We start from the raw sequence: 24297 nt of genomic DNA on the forward strand, positions 1-24297 counted from the left end.
CACCTTAGCTCTTAAGAGAGAATGTTTTTCAATACAAAGCTCATGTAAGATTCAATCTTGCTCTCCATCCTTAACCGAGCTGTACTTAAACCGAGTTATGTTTTCCATTGCTAGAGCGATAGTAACCCAGCAGCGCAGATCCTTGGCTCTTAATGTATACTACCGCAGCTACCGGTCGACCTTGCACTCTAGTCTTGACTAAACCCGTACAAAATTTATCGTTCACATCACAGTCAGAGGACGCAAACGCAGCTTGAAACCGTCCATCGTTCCTTAGTGGTGTTCGGAGTAACATTTTCTTAGATTTTAAGACTCAATTCTAGTTACAATTACAAGGTACAAAACGTACGTAGGATCAAAGGTATACAGGACGGTTTAACGATAAACGAAAAAATATTCATAATTTCAATCTTTTTTTTTTTGTTCATTGAACGTAAGACTTCCACAAGACACTGGATATTTGGATGTGATACTTAGATTATACGTATACGAATTCAAGTTGACCGTACGGTCCGCTAAGATAGCGTACATGCAACCGTATCTCCTTACTGGCTGTCGTCACCTTCTGGAACAAATCTTCATCTTCTTGGAGGGTATTACGTGGGGGTGAGATTGTACTGAGCGGTGGTAGTTAATGATTAATTGAATAATCAAGTTTGGTCCCACGTAACGACAATGGATGAAAATTAAAACTAAGAAAAGTCCTACCTTTGGATAAGCCCGTAATTTGTAGGATCGTGTTGCTATAGTCCTGTACAGGTTTGTGAGGTTTGTTTAAATTGTTGAGGCAATTTTATAATAATGAAAATGGGAAAAAGGTCGTTCAAAATAAATGGTTTAATATGATTTAACTGGTATAAGATGAAGTATATTCTGTATGATTTGGTGATTGAAATGTCCGATAACAATGAATGGTGATAATGACATAAAAGCCGAAATTAACAATTTATGAAGCATTTGAGTTTGTATAACGATCCACGCCGATAGACGAATTTATATTCAAATGCAGAGAAGCTGCAGAATCACTAAATTTGACCGTTTGCGGGATTTGGCAAATTATGTGTTATTCTATTTCAAAGAATATTATTATTTGGTACCAGGAACATCTACTCTGAACGATGGTTATAACTAGCTGGTCGTGATTATTCGATATTGTATCTCTCTTTTCAGATTATCCTCAATCAATTATATATCCTGTTGTTAATTCTTGTTGGTTAAATCTTGGAAACAATAAGTATGATTTAATTGGGGATAGTGAAGCTAGCCACCAATTCTAGACTTGCTTTTAAATGAATATTACAGAAGTAAATTTTGATTATAAAGGTGAAACAAGAATTCGTTCAATGTCGAAGATTAGCACTTGGATTGACTTATCTTTAGGTGAATCGGTCGACGAGATTGAGAGCCGTCGGATCGTGTCGGTCTGCGTCGGTAGTAAAGCACATAAAAGATGGAAACGTAGAAGATAGTGAGTCTTTTGCAGCTAATAGAATAACTGAATGCTCGAATTTGACGAATTAGCGCGAGACTTTAGGCCGGTCACAACTAAGATTTTCCGAACGCTACTATTGCTCAAGAAGGGCTAATACGGGGTTGACGTCCACGCACCTCGCGACTTGACGGACGAAAGACATGGCTTCTTGGGCCTGAGGGTCCAAGTTGTAATAAGTTACAACGGTAATTAGCCAATGAGGTACGAGGGCAACCTCCTGGTGCCCAAATCCACATGGTCAGCGTTACTTCATGCTCTTTGACGGTGTTCCGACGATTCTCAATCTCGTCGGTGACACATTAAAAATATGAACAAGAGATATTTACATACAATGTTCACACACTCATTCATACATCCTAATAAGTAATCTATTTTAATTTGGTGGTTCCAAAGGTAGTGGTTTATGCTAAATATCAATGATAATTTTGCTCCCAAAAAAGAGAGGTATTATTAGGCTGAGCTCCGCTGTTACCAGCTTAGCAGTCTCCTATCTCAGTTCTTGGTACCAGTTGTAAGAAACAATTTTGAACCTTATACTAGGGATCATTGTTGGTCTCTACGTGACTTTTGCCAGGAGGGGTGGAACTCGCCGGTTCAGGCAATACGATATTTTAATGTTGTTTATGGCCGTAACCGTTACAGTGTTGAAAGCTAATTGTGAGAATCACCACCACGTGTTGAAGGTCACATCGATTTTGAAAAAGGTACGCCGAAGCAATGTGCCGGACGTAATAAGGGCCTTGGTTATTTGGTTCGGTAGAAAAATCGTGAAAGAGTTCTCCAAGTCTAGAACGATTTTGTCACCAAATTTCGTTTTAACCCGACGAACGCCGCTGACTCGGTAATCTAAGTATACTTCGAGGTACGAAAGCTTGTTCAAGGGCAGAAGTGTCTCCAGGCGAGCGACTTCGTTCAATTTTGAAAAGTCCATGATCGTTACTGTCGAATTGTATGTGCTCAAAATCTCTTGTGAGTTGATTGAGGTCAGATCTGATTTTCAGCAGATGTTTTACTTCTCCAATATTCTTGATGAGCAGTTTTAGTCGTTTCTTTGATTCACGTTGTTGTTCCAGAGCACTTCTCATTTGCAAAAAGAACAGCTTCAGACTGGCGATGAAGTTACCACTTTTGACTTATATAACGTTCCCCCACCACATAATTTGAAATTTAGTGGGGGTAATGAATGGCACGTAGTTGATATCAAACCAGCATCCCAGTAAGTGAAAAACAATTCTTAGAACCATTAATTTTGGAATGTCGCGTGGTTGATAACATGTGAAAGGAATGTGAGGTGGTTGATGTTACACCTGAGCAGTCCCATCGTGGAAAAAGAATGCGGGACGGTAAAACAGTTCTCGCCCCCGCTGCACCCTCTACCGTTGGCAGACGAGCACAACATAAAAACTTTGACCTTCGGTCGGTAAGATTGTCGGTAAAACAGCACGATTTTGACCTTCGGCCGATAAGAATTGTTGGTAAGGCAGTGCGATTTTTACCGTCGACCAATACAACTGTCGGTAAGGTTGCACGTTTTCAACCTCAGGTCCGTACGGCAGCGCACGTTTTATCTTACGAGAGTGAGGGTTATCTTCAAAGGTTTGCGTCTGGGATGCGATAGCTGGCTTGGTCGGTAAAGATGGTGTTTGTACTCAGAACCCGCCTTGCTGTACTACTTCTGGCAACTAAATATGCGATCATCAAACGCAATTTCCCCGGGCTATATTCTTACAACCCTGCCTTTGGAACTTTCCAACATTCCTTCTTCTATTCTTCCTGTCCACATACTCTCTCTAAGAAGCCCTATGTATCAATGCTCCTCCTCTTGTGAGGCTTTTCCGGTATACATTTTTCGACCAATCCCAAACATCCACCAATTCTAGTAATCAAATATTCTTAAAAATCCACTAATCAATACGAAAGATCAAACTCTTACACCCCTCCACCTTCTTTCCAAATCTTCATTCAAAACACCCACCAACAACCAGTCTACCGCAATTCTTCAAACCGTCAACTCCATTTGTGTCGCATTTCAAACTACACAACCAATATGCAAGCTACTGTAAATTATCATTAGAAATCAAGAACTTAGTAAAAATAAGCGTGACTCTGGAAATTCATTGTAAAAATATTATCAAGTTTCAATTAATACAACTACCTAATTATACTTCAAGTTCCGTTTTTTATTAAATAGTGTTTTCTCATTTACATCAATCACCTCAACCTCAGCTCGGACTAGCCACATAAAGACGGTGTCTGCCTGTAGCGTAATCAATTACTACTAACGTTATCGCCACTACAAAACTGTGTACTGAATCTCATCCGCTTTTGTTCTGTAGACGGCATGATTGCCGAACCTCTTTCCTAGTCCACAATGGTTACATGGCTAAATTCACAAACATTGAAGTTACCAGTCAAACGAACAGAATAGGTAGATTTTCAAAGGATACAGATTTTATTGAGGTTTATTATATAGAGGTAATATGATAATTATTCATCAAACTTGTTTAAAAATAGGTATAACACGCCTTCAGCGTGAGAAAACCCATCCTGTAACGTGATATCTGAAAATTTTAATAATTGGGCTTTATCTGTGTGTGTGATTTTTTGAATTTAAAGAAAGTATTTGCATCAAAAACGATGACGCCTATGTCGTGAAAGTCAAGCATAACGCCGGAACATTCATTGCGTGAGTTAAATTACATCACTGTAAAACGGTGTTGGACTGGTTTAGAATTGATACTTGTTTGTTTATTTGTATTTGTAATTGTATTCGTATAAAATTGAACCGCCGCGCCGGGTGGTAACGAGAATCGAAACTGCATTAGATAAAATAATATTTGCACCTGCGTATTATTCCAATAAGATATGTATGAGTCGATATTTCAGGTTGCTTCGAAGAAAAGCGAATCTCCCACAATGATCACTTTGGATCAATCTGTGTGCCGTTTTTGATTTTCTTTATATATAATAATAGCATGTTTTGAAGGTATCATAATATTTTATCAGTATAATATTTCGACAGGTTGGATCTGTAATGGCGTGGGCTAAATAGTCTGATTGTGAGAAAATAATCCTAAATAATAGAATTTTTCGAAAAATCGTATACAGAGAAAAATCCCTCTGTCCAGATTACCGTACTGCACAGGGAAAATTTTTATGGTACTGAGTACTAAAGATTTGTTCATACTTATAAATGTGTACGTTTTAAAGTACATGCGTGAACGTAAAAACTGCTACAAAGTTACGGTGATTTTTACTGATGTCGTAATGGTAGAGTGTACCATTATTCTAGTACTATATACATTTTGCATAGTCGAGTTAACTAGATACAGACAAGCGCATGGTTTACCGATTAGTTGGTAAGTTCTATCACACAGCGTAGCGAATTGTGTGCCAGCCCCGTCGGTAAAAGCACCATAGAAGCGGTATGCATTACACGTCACTCTGGTGAAGTTTACTAGTCTATGCTCGTAACACGTTTGGAGGGAAAATAACTGAAGCGCGTGGTGAATTTTACCGGCTCTGTCGTAGAAAGACTAGAAGACCGGTTGGATTTGCATGCCGCTACGGTGGTATTTACTCTTTGCTTATAAGACGTGTTTTGGAGGGAAAATTACCGAAGTGCGTGGATCGGTAAAGAGTAAATTTAGTTTCTGGCACAGTTATGTTTGTAACCGTCTATCAGTCTTAAAAAAGCGGGTTAAACTTGAGGCATCATGGCTCATTATGTTAGTGGCGTGCAGTGTTCGACAAACAGAAATAATCTGTCTTTCCAAAGCTTGGATCAAGACCAAAACTCAGTACCATGCTACGTTTCTTCCCTTTCTTCATTGCTAGAGCCTGGGAATGGTGAGTACTTTTGTTCATTCACTTTTACTCGTATATAATCAGTGTTTTTGTTTATTGGCCTCAGTTTTTATACAATATATATATATATATATATATATATATATATATATATATATATATATATATATATATAGTTTTCCGATATATAGATCAGTATATCGTCCCGCATCAACTCAACACTACTTCACATGGCGACGCCCCTATGAATGCAGAAATCCTAACTTTTAATGAAATAAAACAGCCGGAGATATTTGGTAGGTTCGATATTGATTCTGGAGAAAACCACAGTTTATCCGGTTTTTGGTAAAGTAACAGATATTTTTATGGTCGGAGACAACCCCTACTTTTTAGTTAATATTTTGCCATCTTGTAGATTCGATCATCATTTTTGGGGCTACGAAATAATTGAAAATCCAGGTATGGATATACATTCAAGTCTCATTTCGTTTAAAATGTCACCCGATTCACGTCCGTGTAGTTTGTTACTTATAAAACAGTCTAAGACTTACGTAACTACACGTTACGCCTTGGAATTTCTTGCAATTGTTACATGTACCTGCTCAATGTTCATGTTTCATGTAAATTGAAGGAATGTTGAATAAACTGACAAATATTATAATTACAGACTCATTATTTCTATAACTATACCTTGCATGTTAAATTTACTGAACTTCTGGTAAATTTCACGAGAGTGGCAAGTCCGTATATGGATAGAATGCCTGTACTGTTAATTTTACCAAAAAGTTTACTAAAACAAACAAAACAATATTTTAGCTACGATTGCACCGATCGGTACTCTCAACTATACACACTGGTAACCAGTGCATGGATTATTCCCTCAGCTTGATAAGGATACCGTACAGTTTGGTTATTCCAACAATACCAGCTGGCTCAATGAACCACATTGGGGCAGTAATTTCAACTTTACGGTCTTGTAAATTTATCGTTGTTTTGTCGTAGCAATTAAAGCATTGACTAATAGATTTGTCGTTGTTTTGTCGTAACACTTACAGCATCGACTAGTAAATAAGCTGTCTGGACGGAGTAAATATAACATGCGTTTTTGTAATGCTGATGCTCAGAATTGGTTTTGAGAACCACAATTTGAGTTTCGAGCCTTACTAGACAAATAAAATAGGAATTACCGTACAGGCATTCTGTCCATATACGCACCAGCGATTTCAGTAAAAGTTACATTCATTACGGTATTCTGAACCCGGGATTTTTCTCCGTGTATCGAGTATCCACCATAATATAGTTACGGATACACAAAATGGTATAATTTTTCTGACAGTCAGATGGTTTTTCAAAGATAATGCGTCGGAAGTTTGTGCGAATTGTTAGAACAAAATTCCTTATATTTTGAACTTATTCCAATTATTGATGAGCATGTTTTAAATATTTGTTGCCAAAAAGGTCTTATAGTAAACCCACAGTATTCGGATGATATATTAGTTTCCTCTATTATTTCCACATGTTGTCTATGAATCTCAAGTTGAAAAAGATTTGCCATACCGACAAAAAATCCAATTTCGAACTAAGCGTGAAAGCCTGTGAGATATTCTTTCTTCCCTATATTCTTAAGTTTAAGGCCTTCGAGAACTACTGATTGCGGAGGTCCTCGAAAATGAGATGGAAATTGGCGACAGTACTGCTGAGCGAGGATCGACCGAGAATTTGCATACTCAATATGCGAAGGTGCAACCTAAAGCGAGAAAGCACGTGACGAACAATGGCAGAAATTTCTCGTTATAGGTACAGTAAAACTTAGCACGATATTCGCGAAGTGGCTACAGTAAAAACTTGACATGAAAGCTTTTTGACATGAAACTGTCTCAAAGTCAAAATTAATAAACATAATTCTCCGCATGTAATGAACCTAAGTCTGTGAAATTTGACTTGTGGACTTATGCACAAGACGGGCTTACACATACAATCCTACCAATAAAAAAAAATTGACAATCGACCAAAGTTGAATTTCGTTGTCGGTTCAAAAGTTGTTCAGCTGAGCAGTCTGTACATTCACTTTTACTGTGAGATAGTTTCACTATAAGTCTTTTTTATGCTTACTTACGAGCTATCGTCACTACGGTCGATACGTATGTGGATATCAAGATAGCTAGAGGCAGCAGAAACATGAAAATCAAACTGAGCGTCGTGTAGAGCTGCTCCTGCCATGGCTCCGTATAGAATCCGTGTGTGACGCATTGCCAAAATTCTTCAACGAAGGGCCCGCTCGCTTCGTGAAATATCACCAACTGAAATTAAGCACAAAACATCCAACGTTAGTAAACGTACGTACTTGTGAACCGTGTTCCAATAGGTATTACTAGTAATGATAGTAAGAATGATAAGAACCACGTTTCACAAGAAACTAAATTTCGCATACATGTATCACTGAGGGTAGCACCGTTAGTTGTCGAAAAGTGCAGAGCTAAATTCCAGAATCTTAGATTTTTTTAAATGTTATAGGTATAAATTTGACAAATGCGTCGCAGTGCAAGTTCACCACAAGATAGTTGAAAATAAATATTACAGTACTTTGTACAGACCCTTTGCATTCTGTTCTGCGTCTAACCGTAGTAGTCGAAAATAGTTCATACGATTGTGTGAAAAAGTTAATTGACACGGATAATTCGTTGATTATCTATTATTTAATACCAAGCCGTTGATCCGTTAATTCTTTATTATTCACCGTAGTGTGTTAAGTTTGAAAACAATTGTCATGAACAACCAAAACTGTTTAAACGGCGTTCTCGAAGGAATTAATGTGTTCTAAATGAACTGATTCCAATGAATTTTATTGAATGAGGTTACGTATTGATGAATCCTAAAATTTTCGTAATGTCACCGAATGGTATTCAATATTAGTACTTAACCAAATAGTACGTGAAGTATTTGATCCCTTACAATTTATGATATTGTAACGTTTTAAGACGTTGCCAAATAAGTATGGATTCGCGAGCTTATTTAGTGAATCAAATTAAAGGCGCAAATCAAATGTTATGGAAAAGCTTTAATAGCAGAGAACGTCTTTCTAGTTTAAAGTCTGAAACAAAACTGTTTTTACAATAATGTTGGTTGACGCTGAAACCTTATTCTTTTTAAAGACATAAGAGGTTTATAAGCCTCTTTTATCTGTGATGACTACTAGATCATTAAAATGGGGTAAGACGGGTGATTTCACCCTTTGTAACAATATTGTAATGATTGTAAAGGTTGTGAGGCTTGTGAGATATTTTACATTTATTTGATAACGGTTCAGCAATAACAATTCACAGAATGATATTTGATTTATTAAAGAAAAGACCTACCAGAAGCAGAGTAACCAAAAGAAAAATTAGTGTATCGATTAACATTTCTATTTGTGTGGTTTTAATGTTCTATCGGTACCATTTATCAATACATGGAATATATTGACGTAAGACAGACCGATCAGTTCATTAAGTTTCACAAAGATTACAAATTTAAAATTCTATAAACATGAGTAACCAAAAAAACAAAAATTCTATAAAGTATTTACTAGAGGCTTCGCCCCTGCGCGCTTCGCGCGCCAACCCCACCTCGACGCTACGCGCCATACTATTTCCTTATACAGTGTCTGTTAAACAGGTGAATTTATTTGTGCTGATTTGATGACAGGTCCACAACTGTTAATCGGTTGTTTCCGGTCAACCCGACATTGCTATTGGCTCCCTATGCAGGTCTACTCAGATTGTTTTCGTAAACGAATCCACTCACATGTACAAAACCCCCGATTCCATGCATCCCCAATTGCATTTGGCGACTTATTTTGCTATAGTTATTATTTTCCCCACAGTAGAAGAAATTCGTAGCTTTGCTATAAGTAGAATTTCTATGGCTTCAGACAAATTAAAAACTCGTTATGATATTCGAGATAAGGATATAAAATTCAATCCCAGAGATTCTGTCTGGCTCTTTCAACCTCGAAGACAGAACGGACGGTGTCCGAAACTACAAAGAAACTGGGAAGGCCCTTACTTAGTGGTTAACCGGATCAAGGATTTACAGGATCCAAAATAGTATTTTTCGATACTAGTGCGCGAAGGTGGCAATGCCCGTACAAGCGTGAAGGCGCAGCACGAGCCCGGAGATGAGTTGAAGGGCGAGTGTGGCGCATTCACGCGAGATAGGCAGTGCTAACTTTCGCACGTGTATCGAACTGTATTTTTTATTACACCTGTAATGGAATGTCCATTTTTATGCACCAAACTATTCCACCGGTGGCGCTAGTGCAGCTGTTTGCGAAATGCGCAACTGTGGATAAAAGCGCGACCGACTTTTTCGCACACCGCTAGCAATGTGGAAAGGTTTTTTCTCACACCCCTAGCAATGCGCGAAAATTTTACCCGCACATGTGTATAAAAGACTACTTTCGGTGTTTGTAAATGGTGCATAAAAATGAACTTTCCATGCAGGTCTAACAAAGAAACCTATTTCTTCTCTGATATAACTCTCCTCGAGTTCTGTTTCATTACTTCTGCTGACATGTTTGCCAGTATGATATATTTGAAACGATACTCAGTCTCACCTCTGCGTGTCGATCTTGAGTGCCGTATACACAATACGCCAGCGCTCAAAAAAGACAATTCCCGTCGGGAATCATCTTGATAATTCTCGTTTGCATGTTTATTTTTTGCGTGTCAGAAACAGTTACCTATAAAGATATTTGTCAAAGACTATCATAAACAGCCGATGACAGCTGTCAAAGGAAGTTTTGTTTTCTAGATGCTTTTTGTTTTGTTTTCGGCATCTCACCCCACCGCCAACTTCATGCGTGTACTATTGTTATTACAATCTTTTTTACCAGTTCATTTGTTCAGAACTTTTTATTAGATAGAGAGATTAGGCAACGTTGATATCATTCATAGACGGGTGAAGTGAGATTGGAGCAAATTTTTTATATACGGATTTCTCGAGTAATACACTTCTCGCAAAAATTAAGGGAACAACAAAATTTTCGAAATTTTTTGGTGATTTTCAACAGGCTGTATTTCAGTGAAAAATGGTCGTACAAGAAATAAAAAAACAAAGCTTTTGAAGCTTGAAGACTCTAGTTTTTAAATTTTTTGGTTAAAAATTTTTCGAAGCACTATTAGCCATGCAATCCTTGGATAAAGCACGAAGAAAAAATTTTCATAATTTTTTACATTTTTTTTTCGCTCTACGGGCATGGAAAAATTTTTCCGAGCTGAACCAATGCATAGGTCGCATAGCCTGTTTATTCAGCTTCAAGATGCTTTTTTTTAAACCTCGATACGACCATTTGTCTTTGAGATATCGAATTTTGAATGCCAAAGGATCCTTTTTCACTCAACTGCCGATATCTCTAGAACTACTGGTCGCCTAGCGAGCCGAAGGGCAGTTTCTTTTTCTGCAGAAAATTTCCTACAAAAATCTGTCATGGTTGATGTCAAAAAAAATTTTTTTCCACCTGTAGCGTTAACGTGAAAAAAGAGCAAAAAAATGCCATTTTGCCTTTTTTTGGATAATCAACTATATCTTCGTCAATATTGGGGGGAAAGCTTAGGTTAGAAGAAAATTTTACAGCCTAATGTACCCCAAAGGTCCCCCTAAATCGGTAGATCGATCGGTTCAGCGGTTTTCCTGGACCGATTGATTGAAATTTTGAAAAAAATCAAGGGAACAAGGTTTTTGTTTCTTAAGGAATTTTTGGATAATCGACTGTATCTTCGTCAATATTGGGGGGAAAGCTTAGGTTAGAAGAAAATTTTACAGCCTAATGTACCCCAAAGGTCCCTCTAAATCGGTAGATCGATCGGTTCAGCGGTTTTCCTGAACCGATTGATTGAAATTTTGAAAAAATTAAGAGAACAAGGTTCCTTAAGAAACAAAAACCTTAGGCTGTAAAATTTTCTTCTAACCTAAACTTTCCCCCCAATATTGACGAAGATACAGTCGATTATCCAAAAAAAAGGAAAAATGGCATTTTTTTGCTCTTTTTTCACGTTAACGCTACAGGTGGAAAAAAATTTTTTTTGACATCAACCATGACAGATTTTTGTAGGAAATTTTCTGCAGAAAAAGAAACTGCCCTTCGGCTCGCTAGGCGACCAGTAGTTCTAGAGATATCGGCAGTTGAGTGAAAAGGATCCTTTGGCATTCAAAATTCGATATCTCGAAGACAAATGGTCGTATCGAGGTTAAAAAAAAGCATCTTGAAGCTGAATAAACAGGCTATGCGACCTATGCATTGGTTTAGCTCGGAAAAATTTTTCCATGCCCGTAGAGCGAAAAAAAAATGTAAAAAATTTTGAAAATTTTTTCTTCGTGCTTTATCCAAGGATTGCATGACTAATAGTGCATCGAAAAATTTTTAACCAAAAAATTTAAAAACTAGAGTCTTCAAGCTTCAAAAGCTTTGTTTTTTTATTTCTTGTACGACCATTTTTCACTGAAATACAGCCTGTTGAAAATGACCAAAAAATTTCGAAAATTTTGTTGTTCCCTTAATTTTTGCAAGAAGTGTAGCTTCCGATGAAAGCACAAAATCACTCAAAATTGATAAAAATTCACGTCATGTAAATCTTAAAATGTGGGCGTGTCACTTATGTCGTTAAAAATCAGAACCAAAGCATCTTTATAAAGCTGAAACTAACAGCCAGAGTTAGCAACCAAACGTGTTAAATTTTTGGGAAATAGAAAAATGCAGTTCAGTCTTATCCTTGTAATTCTATAAAAGTAATTGTGGTGCAAGGTATTTCCCAAAATTATTATTTTGGGACTTCACTGCCTTATTTAAATGAACATTAGAACATTTAGCTGCTAATTCTGGCTCCTAGTTTCCGCCACGTAGCACCTTTTATAAAAACAATGGACATATAACAGCCCCATTTTTCACAGCCTTTCAAACAGGCAGACACTATGAATATGTGGGCTTCACCCTGGAATGAGAAAATAACACGAAATCTAGACAGTTGCGACAATCGGTGATTCTCCGAGAATTGAGAATTCAGCTCGGAACCATGGCAATCGATTTTTACAGGCGTTGTCGAGAACGTCCGAGAGATCGCGTGGGGCGAAAATTCTTAGTGGTGATTCGTCGGTAAGACGGCCGCACGAGTTCATGAGTGAACCGATTTCTCCGATACATTGTCGAAATAATTAACCGCCAGTGACAGCGACGCGTGGAATACCCAAATACTCAAAAGTGACAACGGGCTGTTTTTTTTGTGGTCAAGGAGAAAAAACCTATAGCGTCGTATAATTTCATTGGTAAGTACATAAACGAAACACAGTTGTGAAATAGATTACGTCAATCATGTCCACCTTGATGAGGTTCGGTTCGATAAGTTTGTTTACGATAAATTATTACTCTAGAAATTTATCACTAATAGGATAAAGTATACGTTACTTATGGTAGCGTTGGTTATTGTTTCTTTTTTTTTTAAGTTTTATAAATCAACCAGAGCCTGTTGAAACACGGATGAAAAACGTGAACCTAGACTAGGGTTTCGAACCTTTGGAAACGGTGTGAATCCGCTCTGACCATGTCCAAGTAGGATGCTCACCGAGACCAGCAAACGATTCATCAAAGAAAGCCGTGCCAACCTATTCCGGAGATAGAAATCGACGTATGCTCAATAATCTGGCGTGAGGGCACACAGTGACCATCGTTCCTTCCGCAAGTAATTCAAATGCCAAACGAATTATTGTAATCTATAGATACCAAAAGAGCAAACACCTGCACTTTCGAAAATTCTGTTGTGCCGCATCACGGCAGACAGATGCCAAAACTTTATCAAACATCCAATATGTAATACGCATCTGACAAGTTTCAGTACAGACGAAATGAATATGTATTTAGAAACTGCACTTGCTTTCAAATTGCCTCCACGGAACGCCACCAGGTTGTTTACCGTCTGGAAGAAGTTAAAATTCTCAGGTACTATGGCTTTCCAAATCTAGTGGTAGCTCGGTTCTCGTACCCGAAGGAATGACTCGCAGGTATTAAAAAGGACCATAGTAACCCTAGCGTGAGCAGCTTGATCCATCCCGATTCTTCTGTGAAGACTTATATTCATTCTTCTGGTTATGGAATTTCTTTGGCCTATGAGGAATAACGAATTTCAGAAGATATTCATGTCATTTCAAAATGTCACTCACTAAATAGCGTACAAATTTTGTTACGTTAACCGTCTTCCAGAGCTCCCAGCATTATAAATATCTGGGACAGCTAACGCGATACAGTGTAAATAAAAGAAACTTTTCACTTCAGAGTATGTCTCTAACCCCCCCCCCCCCCCCCGCCGAAGACTCGTACATTCGTGATTACTTTGCTTAGGTTTGTAACACTACAAGCATTAAAATATTTTAACGCACGCAAACATTTCAACCTGAACGGTAATTTAACTGACGAGCATGATTACTGACGGATGGTGACCAAGCCGGAAATTGGAGGAGACAAATACATACTCTATGGGAAGACACCGGGGCGGAAGATCTATCATACCCACGGCCTTCTACATAGGTCTGGGCACTCCGTCTCTAAAATCAAAACGGAATTGAAACCGACGTTGTAAGCTGTGGTGTATGCGTGTACGACGTGAGCGAGACATCGAGCGTGAGTGGGAAGAGAGCAAGACAGAGAGGGAAGATAGAATGTAAGGGGTGAGAAATCAGTTCGATGGTCACCGTCCCCAAATAAAGATATAACGATAATTCATCTGTCCATATTATTATCCCGTTATCCCTAATACACCGCGTTTTGCCGCATTTTTGCCGCTTGCTCTAACGAGGGGGAGGCCAATACACTGGTAAGTGTACCTACTTATTATTAGACATGCACTTGCAGTAGCCAGCCTCCGAGATTACAACGCTCCGGTCGAACTAAGAAACACAGGCTTCAAACCGGTTACACGGCGTTCAATGGTAAAGAGATAGGAGTCCCCAGACCTGTGATGAATAAGAATTCTCGACCTCGTATATAATCTATTATAGAATCTTGGTGATCGGTCAATTAAGTAAACGTATTTTTAGTTAACGTTTCGACCCGGATATGGGCCCTCCTCAGAACGAATTATTTATTTAACTGTCAAGAACAACAAAAAATTTTTTTAATAAATAATAATACTAGAAGTAATCAGACATTAGATATTGTAGATGTAATACTCTTAGGGCTATTATATATTATTGGTTAGTAAGAACATTTTGATTAATTGAAAAAAGAATGGCTTTGAGTGTTATTTACCTTTTTTTTATAATAAGTAAGTGGACTAAGATGTAGTCGAATTCACAATTTACAATTAGTGGAGACAATGTTCTATGAGTGACGGTAGTCAATGTCAATTTTCTAGTTATTTTACATGTAGGAGTTAATAGTTGGAAGTCATTAATTAAAAAGATTAAAGAACTATGTTTCTTCACAGTCAGTATGTCATTGTGTTGAAAGGTTTTTAAAGAAGGTCTTTTTAGCAGTATAATTAATTTGCAAGTGTCCAAGAAGTGGAGGTAGGCTCTTTATGACTATGTTCCACATGTCTAACCAAAAATTATTGTTGGTTGAACCGATTGGGTCAACAGGTGAATAACGACTGATGGGAGAAACAAATATGATCCAGAGTGAAGGTGAACCTAATATAAACAATTATACAGAAAAACAATAAATATTTTGTGAAAAAAATTATGTAGAAAGAACTGTGTTATGGGGACAAAAAAAATTTTTTTTTTTTTTGTGTCTAGTTAAGGTTAAACAATATTTGTTGTGTGGGCGGAGATTAGAGGTTTGTGAATATTACTTCAATGTTCAACATCTTGTCTAAGATTAACAGAATTGGTGTGACCTACAATGCTGCACATTTCTAGTAATAGTCTTTCATAATAATTGTGTTCTTCACAAAGGATGTTTGTATTGTCGTAATTAAAAGTATGTTGTTTATCGATACTATGTTTTGTTAGAGCCGTGTGACGTTCTTCAATCTCATGTACATTGCGTTGGTGTTCCCTGATTCTGGTGTTAAGGTGGCGGCCAGTTTGACCTATATAAACTTGGTTGCAATCATAGCAAGGTATTTTATACACAACATTGGATCGTTTGCATTTATACACAACATTGGATCGTCCCCAGACCTATGTAGAAGGCCGTGATCATATCTCATAGCAGTGATATTTATTTCTATCTCTAACTCAAGTAACTACAAACGAATTTCTATTCTCCCGTAATTCAACCAAAGACGATACGATTAAGAAGTAAAGAGAAAATCATCAGTGTTCCGCAGTAGACCGCAGAAGTTCCACGCTAATCAATCACCAAATCAAGTGGATTATACATTGTCTCTGGATCATCGAATTTCGAACATCACACGTGGTAAACGTTATCATCTTGATCTACACCATCTTGGATTGTGCTCTCATCGAAGGCTGTTGCTACCTACGTTGGATCTCTACGAGTTCTTTATACCATATTAACAGTGTGCTAATACGGTAACAAATAAAATTACGTCACACAAATGAAATCGATACTTTCAATCGTCGTTCATTAATATACCCGACTAATTAACTAGTGGACTCTTCTATTACTCGTGAAATATAACGGCGCATTTTAATATGTATGTTTGAATGATGTATGGATAAATAAATCTCTTTCATAGGCATAGGTACCTTCAACTGTTATTTCAAATTTCTCAAAAAAAAAAAAATTTATTTGGATCGAATCTCAGCGATTTGGTACCAGTTTTTAGGTCAACGCTATTGATACTGACTTCTCGGAAATGTTGGCTGTCAAAACAGTACTCAACAATAGTTTTTAGCAGAACCAACCTTGATTTGATGTTTATAAACAAAATGTATGAACTTTTTTGGATACAATCATGAGTACTATTCAATTTTGATAACGATTTTGCGTTGAACCAAATTATTTTATTTTACCATGTGAATTATTTCAAATAATTGCACGCCATATTCCCCCTAGTCGTAGCACTTAGCTTTAAAGTCAAAATGTCTAATTTCACGTGTAAGAATCGCACAGACATATTACAGATAATGTCAGGAAGCCAGCGAAATATACACATTGCGAATAAAAAGACAAAAACAATCGTGGAGTGCTTTCTATCTCTGTCTAATAGTTGGGGAGCTGGCTGCCATTTTGGTAAATGATTTGTTTGTCTTTCATATCGATAGGGATGAAAGTTCAGATCAATACAAATCGATTCGGTCCAGTTAATTAACCCATTAGTCACGTTTGACCGATTGTCAACAATGCTAGGACAATGGGATTTTAATAAAAATTAGTACCCGGCTATTTTTAAGGGTGCTCTTTCAGAATATCGAGTTTAGAAGCCATGAAAATTAGATTTTCTATGGAAATTTGCAATTAAAAAAAAAAAAAAAACAGCGAAATTTCGGTGTAGTTATTTTAAAAAACTATTTATATCGAACCTTCATAATACTCAAATCAGATTCTTTTCTGCAAAAATCGTAGAATTTTTATCTGTACTTTAAAAACCTATTGGTTAAGAATTTTTTTTTATTAATTGTTTGCAAAATAGCGGCTCGAAAAGGGTGAAATTTTACGTAAAAATCAAACAATGATTCCTTGCTTGATTTCTCGAGCTAATTGTCTTGGGTTCAACTTTGGATAAAACCTTGATTCAGTGTCTGAATTTCGAAAATTATGGAAATTTTGAAAATTAAAAATGGCGGATTCAAGACGGCGGATGAAATCATTGAAAAAACATTATTTGGCGCAAAAATTTTGATCCTAGAGTTTTCGGGGTCGTTGATTACGAATCTGAGGTCAGTTTTAAAAAACTACAAAATGGCGGATTCAATATGGCGGACAAAAAATCAAAATTACATGATTCTGCCCGAAAATATGTGACCAAAATATTTGATTATCTACGAATATATTATGTAGAGTGCAAATAAGTGAAAAAAAATTCACATCCATGTATATATATCAATAACAATAATAATATATCCACAATTTGAAATTTCTGAAACTTGACTTCAGATTCGTAATTAGAAGCAGGGATCCCCAAACCCTAAAGAGCAAGTTTTTGTGCAGAATTACATGATGTCTATTTTTTGTCCGCCATATTTGATCAACTCTCATGAGTTTCCTATACCTAAACTCATATTTGTAATTAAAGACCCCTAAAACCCCTGAGAGAAAATTTTTGGGCAGAATCATGTAATTTTGATTTTTTGTCTGCCATATTGGATCCGCGATTGTGTATTTTGTGAAAACTGACCTGAGATTCGTAATCAGGGAACCCCAACAACTCCTGAGAGTGACTTTTGCGCAGGATCGTGTAATTTTGATTTTTTGTCCGCCATATTGAATTCGCCATTTTGTAGTTTTTCAAAACTGACCTCAGATTCGTAATCAGCGACCCCGAAAACCCTAGGATCAAAGTTTTTGCGCCAAATAATGTTTTTTCAATGATTTCATCCGCCGTCTTGAATCCGCCATTTTTAATTTTTAAAATTTCCATAATTTTCGAAATTCAAACACTGAATCAAGGTTTTACCCAAAGTTGAACCTAAGACAATTAGCTCGAGAAATCAAGCAAGGAACCTTTATTTGATTTTTACGTAAAATTTCACCCTTTTCGAGCCGCTATTTTGCAAACGATTGATAAAAAAAATTCTTAACCAATAGGTTTTTAAAGTACAGATAAAAATTCCACGATTTTTGCAGAAAATAATCTGATTTGAGTATTATGAAGGTTCGATATAAATAGTTTTTTAAAATAACTACACCGAAATTTCGCTGTTTTTTTTTTTTTTTTAATTGCAAATTTCCATAGAAAATCTAATTTTCATGGCTTCTAACCTCGATATTCTGAAAGAGCACCCTTGAAAATAGTCGGGTACCAATTTTTATTAAAATCCCATTGTCCTAGCGTTGTTGGCAATCGGTCAAACATGACTATATGAAAAATGTCATTTCGGGCGTTAATGGGTTAAGGTACCACGTCCCTGCAATTTGGAGTTACAGCGCTTCAAAAATGTAAAAAAAGCGTACTAAATCATGTGTTCGTATCTGCTACTTGGACTGATGGTCAGAATCATCCTCCAAACGTTGAAAATCCAGAGGCAGACATGCAGGGCCCTGCATTATCACGAGACGTGGTTGTAAAAATGTAAAAAAAAAGCTCGACTAAATCATTTGTTCGTCGTTCTAGTTGCGTCCATTCGATTCAATAGGACTACCCGAATACAAAAAAAAAGTTGGCAGACATTTTGGTCACTGATTTTGAGGTTTACCATTTTTTGAAGTTCACGCAGAATCAAGGGAAAGTGGGTATTACGGCTATTTATTGTTGGTATTAATAGTTTTAGTGTTATTATATTGTTGAGTGTTTTTATTGGATCCAATAAAAAAAAAGAAAAAAACAGTTTATTACAATGCCAGAAGATGCAAATAAATTTAAGGATGTATGTCATGGATCGTCCCAGCCAAAAATTGTATACGATCAGACTTTTCGTACTTTATTACTTAATAAAAATCTGAAAAAATTCAACAACATTTGGCATGCTATGAACAACAATCATCAATAATAATATTGCCCAAAAGTTATTAACCAAATTTTTTAAACAAATAATTATTTAACAATTTATTATATATGTATAGGTATACACCTACATGTATAGGTATGCCCCAACTCTCTACGGAGTTATAACGTTCTCACTTTTTTCTCTCTAGAAAGAAAGACAAACAACACAGTTCATTTTATACCTGCGGGACGGCAGGTAACAGATTTAGAAGCCGGATATTTGAAATATGTTTTTAAAATTGTTCCTATCGATTGCTTGTATGTAACATTAATTATTTTCATTAACATTTTGTAGGCGCAGAAGTTTGTACTTGTGGCTTGGCGCGAGCGTAGAGTTAAAAAAAAAATTATATTTAAATGGTCTGCCTTTGGAAAATCAGGGGTCTGGATGTCTGCCTCTGAATATTCAACGTTTTGAGGACGGTTCTGAGCATCAGTCCAAGAGGCAGACACGAACAAATGATTTAGCACACCTTTTTTTTACATTTTTGAAGCGCTGTCAATTGACAAATCAGCGCTACCATGGTGGCAGACCATTTTTCTGTAGCTCTTCACATTGTTTTTAATCGAACAATTCAGGTGTGCAGATCGAACATTTCATATACACGTTTTTGAATCATAAAAAAAATTAAAAAATTTACTACTACAAAAGTCAGAGGTCTGGATGTCTACCTCTGGATTTTGATCGTTTTCAGGATGATTCTGACCATTAGTCCAAGAGGCAGACACGAACAAATGATTTAGCACACCTTTTTTTTTAAATTTTTTTAGCGCTGTCAATTGATAACGCAGGTCTGTCATGGTGACAGACGCGGTCCTTAATGTTTCTTATGGTACAAAAATTGATATTAATAATGTCCGCCAGACGAACAAATCATTTAGAAATTTTGGCAGCCAGCTCCCTAACTATAACCACTTGCATCATTTCGAGGTTGTAAGAACAGTTACTGACACATCGAGAATATCCTACTTATAGATAATATGGTGTACAAAGTTGGACATATTATTGAAAAAGTAAAATACTATTGAAGTGATTGTAATATATGGATGTTTTCAGTGGGTCGGGGCGAGAGTGGGGGGGGAGGGGGGGGGGGGGGCAAGACGTAAGGCTGCTGCCCTCCTCTGCCACTAACCTCTACCTCTACCTCTAATTGTGAAATCAATTTTCTTTTTTAAGAACTGGAATTTCGTTCAGGTACTTCAGAAAAGCAATAACAGTTTGAATTAAAAAAAAAAACATATCATTTATTGCGCAAATAAATCACATATTAATATATTTCGGAAGACAAAAAAGTGGATGTCTTGTAGTAGAACTAAGATAAAATCTTTGAACTTGATAACTTATTTTACAAACGGCAAACATTTAAAAACTCATATGGTATTTATGTTTGATATATACTTCTGTTAATATCAATTTTAATTTAGTATATGGAACTAGTTATTGTTAATTTAATATTCTGAGATATTCCACGCACCGTCGATGCCGCCTTTAATGCTCCAGTGGCAAAGGTTCGAATGAGGATAACAAATGAAAAATGGTAAGAATATCTGTTGAAAAATGATCTGTTATATTGCGAATGAATAAAATCAGAGTATTCGATCGGAATCGATTTCTTTAATTCTTCATTTGTGAAATATAATTTTTTATATATATTAGAAAAATTATATCTTCAACGGATAGAAGTGATTTTTCAAATATGTTTGGATAAATGACATGAGTCCTAAAAAAACATTTCTCTTCAATGTGATTTATTTGACCAAATAATCAAAATACACGACAATTTTGGAGAAATATGTTATGGGGTCATATGTAAAGAAAACATTCATCCTAAGAGAACCTTTTCTCAACTCTATTCGATCATGAAGGATGGACGATGAACAGTTTTATGAAAGAACCTCCAGGAACATGTGAATAAGTAGTTTCTATTTTTTATTCAATATTTTATTTTCAGATAAATTATCTTGGGCATATGTGTTCGCAATTCACCAGCAATCCACCACAACTCGCTTTCTTCCTTTTTGCCGCTCCACGAAGTTGTCGCCTGGGATAAGTGCCCCGGTCCCCCCCCCCCCCCCCCTTCTTCTCGTAGATCCAGCGCCGAAAATAACCCTCCCCCAGTCAACAAAGAAGCTTCATTGCGCATGCGCCAGAGGACCGAGATAACAGCACTCCGCAATCTTCTCTCTTTTTCTTTTCCGGACGTATTTCCGCTTACAGAAGCGCCCATGTCTCATCTACTTTCTCTGCAATACGAGTATCTATATGGTGAGATGTTAGAGTTGGTTGGATAAATAAAAGGAAAAGAGTCTTGAAAATTTAAGTGATTATACGTAACACTAATGTATAAACTTATTGACTTCTAATAAGCGCTTAAAGAATAATTTTAGAACGTAAATTTCACGATAAAAGTGTTTAAAATATTGGGAGAGCCTGCATTCTTATTGACAGTAGAATAATCTTCCCATGAGTTTTTATACATTATATGTAGACTTTGCCGTAATTTACAATCCGTAATGTAGCTTGAAAAGTTTTTGAACAGATGATATTTTTCGAGACTGTAATAAAGAACAGATTCTAAATATGCATAAATCTAGGGCATGAAATAATGTATTTTACACATACTACGTAAACCGAACGATTTGAAAAAACACGTATCGGAAACTTTTCGCGATATAGGAACTCTCGCATACAATTAATTACAACTCGCTATCTGATATGACAAAGACGACGTTTACGTCTTTAGACTTACGTTTGGGGTGAGCAATGTTTTCTTTTATTGAGAACTGCAGATGCAGTACTTTCAATAGACTTATCAGATCATCAATTAGAGTGGGAACTTATAATGAAATTCTTTGGAAACTTCTGCAGCTGCATAAGAAAAATTTCCAGGTGTTTTAAAAAAATGCCTGCCAAGTACTGATATCTGAAAAATTTTCATCTCATCACAAATCTCTATTCTTCACTTTTATATCATTTTATTCAAAAAGAGATGACAAATGCTAATTTATTTATGAATTATGTACCTACTTGACGACAAAGATTGATTCTAACATTTTTTCGTATATAAAGGAAGTATTTTTGCCGGTCAGGTGGTAGCTGAAACATTGAACAATTTTCGTGAGTCTATATTCTCATGGTTTTCAAGTTAAATACAAAATTTTTGCAATGCAGGTCATAACTTTATTATATATTGCACAGCGATATCTAATACGGTACTAATAATGAAAGGTTCCAATGTGCTCCCCACCACCAATTTTGTTCATCTTAGGATATATTATTCTTCATCGAAATATAAGCGACACGTATTTTTATTTATCAGCGAATGAACGGCTTAAAGGGCTAAAATCAACTCCCAAAGTTGGGCATCCACAGTGGTAGATTCGTAGTTTCGCTTGCTTTTAGTTGAGATATTTGAATGAAACCAACTTGAGGATAATTCCCGGGGCGAATAACGAAAAATGCATTTTATGCGATTAGGGCAGGGTTAAATGGTAAAAGATTCAAGGGGTCGAAAGTTACAAATTCAATATAACTGAAAACCTGTTGCTCATATTTGAATGCAATTAATTGCATTGACAGAATATAAAAAATTAGGTCATACGTGTTTTTGCGTTTTTCGAAATAATGTCACATAGGAGGTGAACTACTCCTGTACACATACACCCAAGTTTACATTAAATTGGTACTATTTTGCTTCAGTTCGTGTTATTTAATATTACAAAGCTTTTTTGAGCAACAATTGAGAAATTATTTATTTGCATAACATTTAGTTTCATTAATGACAAAAACCACCCTCTCAAATTTTCGACCGCCTTCTTGCAGAGTTGATTTCACGATCGCGAAATCTTGCGAATCCCGGTATTTCAGGGGTTTTGACATCACTGGAATCGATTCTGGCCTTGCAATTTTGGAATCATCGCATAATAAAATACAGCAGTGCGATGTTGTTAGATTCATATAACAAATGCAATGAATGAGGGAGACCAGGACGTACATTGTTTTATCAATCTGAACTCAACTTACAACTTACGAATCTTACAATATATTGAATTTCAACAATAATGAATTATCTACTTTTGTATTGTCTCCATATTAGAGGTGATATGCGTTGCAATACTCATTATAAGTATTACAATAATGATAATCGTCAAAAAATGGTGAAACCATAAGAACTTCTTGCACCAAGAAAAACGAATAGCCGCCATATTATTACATTTTGCAACTTGACAATGTGATGAACAAGTTCCTTCGAAAGCGAAATCCGCAAAATTTTCAAAATCTTTCTGGCTTGACTTCTGTGTAACTACTCTTGAACCAAGAAAGCTCAAAAAGATTGACATATCGTGGAGATGATAACTGATTGTAAGTCAAAGATTGTAATTTAATAACAGTATTTCTCGAATGTAAATTTACATTATATTTCTTTAATAAAACACTGTCCGAGAATTGTCTAACGAAATTTTTCCACACCCTAAAACCGTAAGCGTAAGGGGGTTGAATCATTCCGGTTGTTATTTTAGATATAATTTTCAACGTAAATCTTTATTCGGAGGTGATGCCTAGCATACAGCTGCAGGGCAGTGGCTACTCCATACATCAATCAATACCACACTTTTTGAACCAACGTTGGACCTACGAGGGAGAAAACATGTTGCAACCAAGTCTTGAAATGTTCTGAAAATATTGTAATACAATATTTCTCTACATAGGTACGACTTTTTCATTCCAATAAGTGAATAATGATATGTTTATAATTCTCAACCATATTTTTGAACATCATAATCGGTCGAATACATTTTTCATTATTTACCATGAGAATTATCCTCCAATTGGTTTCATTCAAATATCGCAACTGGAAGCATGAGAAATTGTGAAACTGCTACTCAGGATGCCTAACTTTGGGGATTGAATTCACCCCGCTAAACCGTTCATCTGTTGATAAGAAAAAACACGTGTCGTTTAGATTTCGATCAAGAATAACATATCCTAAGATGAATGAAATTGGGGACAGCTTGTCAATATTTGTTTTGCACACTAGATATTTTGTGCCTCACTCTTTCGTGTGTACTATGGTTTTGAATATGCTATATGATAAACAACTGGATTAACTGGACAGCAAAAACTTTTGTCTGGTCGTCCTTTCAAGAGTTTGCAATGTCATGTCCATGGTGGGCTTCTAACATGATGTGGAGTATCAGAATTAAAAAAAAAAAAAAACGTTTAATAGGTTATTGCCTGTATACATAGGAGACTGCAAAAAATTTGAAGCAATGTACATTTAAACGATGAAAAAATTCATACACATCAGTTTTAGGTATATGTGCACCATATGGGAATGTAAACCACATGTGTCTAGGCTATAAATGTTACTTTTGTCAATTTTAAATTAGTCCTAATATACGTTCAGCATTAAA

General features: G+C 36.3%; 1 protein-coding gene across 1 annotated transcript in view; it reads right to left on the reverse strand.

The window, feature by feature from the left end:
* LOC107225243 (gonadotropin-releasing hormone receptor) overlaps positions 1-24297 on the reverse strand; it is a 193400-nt gene that overhangs the window by 55834 nt on the left and 113269 nt on the right. The window contains exon 2 of the mRNA XM_046731065.1: positions 7416-7599. Coding sequence (XP_046587021.1) covers positions 7416-7599 — 184 coding nt within the window. The remainder of the gene's footprint in view (positions 1-7415; positions 7600-24297) is intronic.

Source organism: Neodiprion lecontei, chromosome 2, assembly GCF_021901455.1.
Source record: "Neodiprion lecontei isolate iyNeoLeco1 chromosome 2, iyNeoLeco1.1, whole genome shotgun sequence".
Classification (NCBI taxonomy): domain Eukaryota; kingdom Metazoa; phylum Arthropoda; class Insecta; order Hymenoptera; family Diprionidae; genus Neodiprion; species Neodiprion lecontei.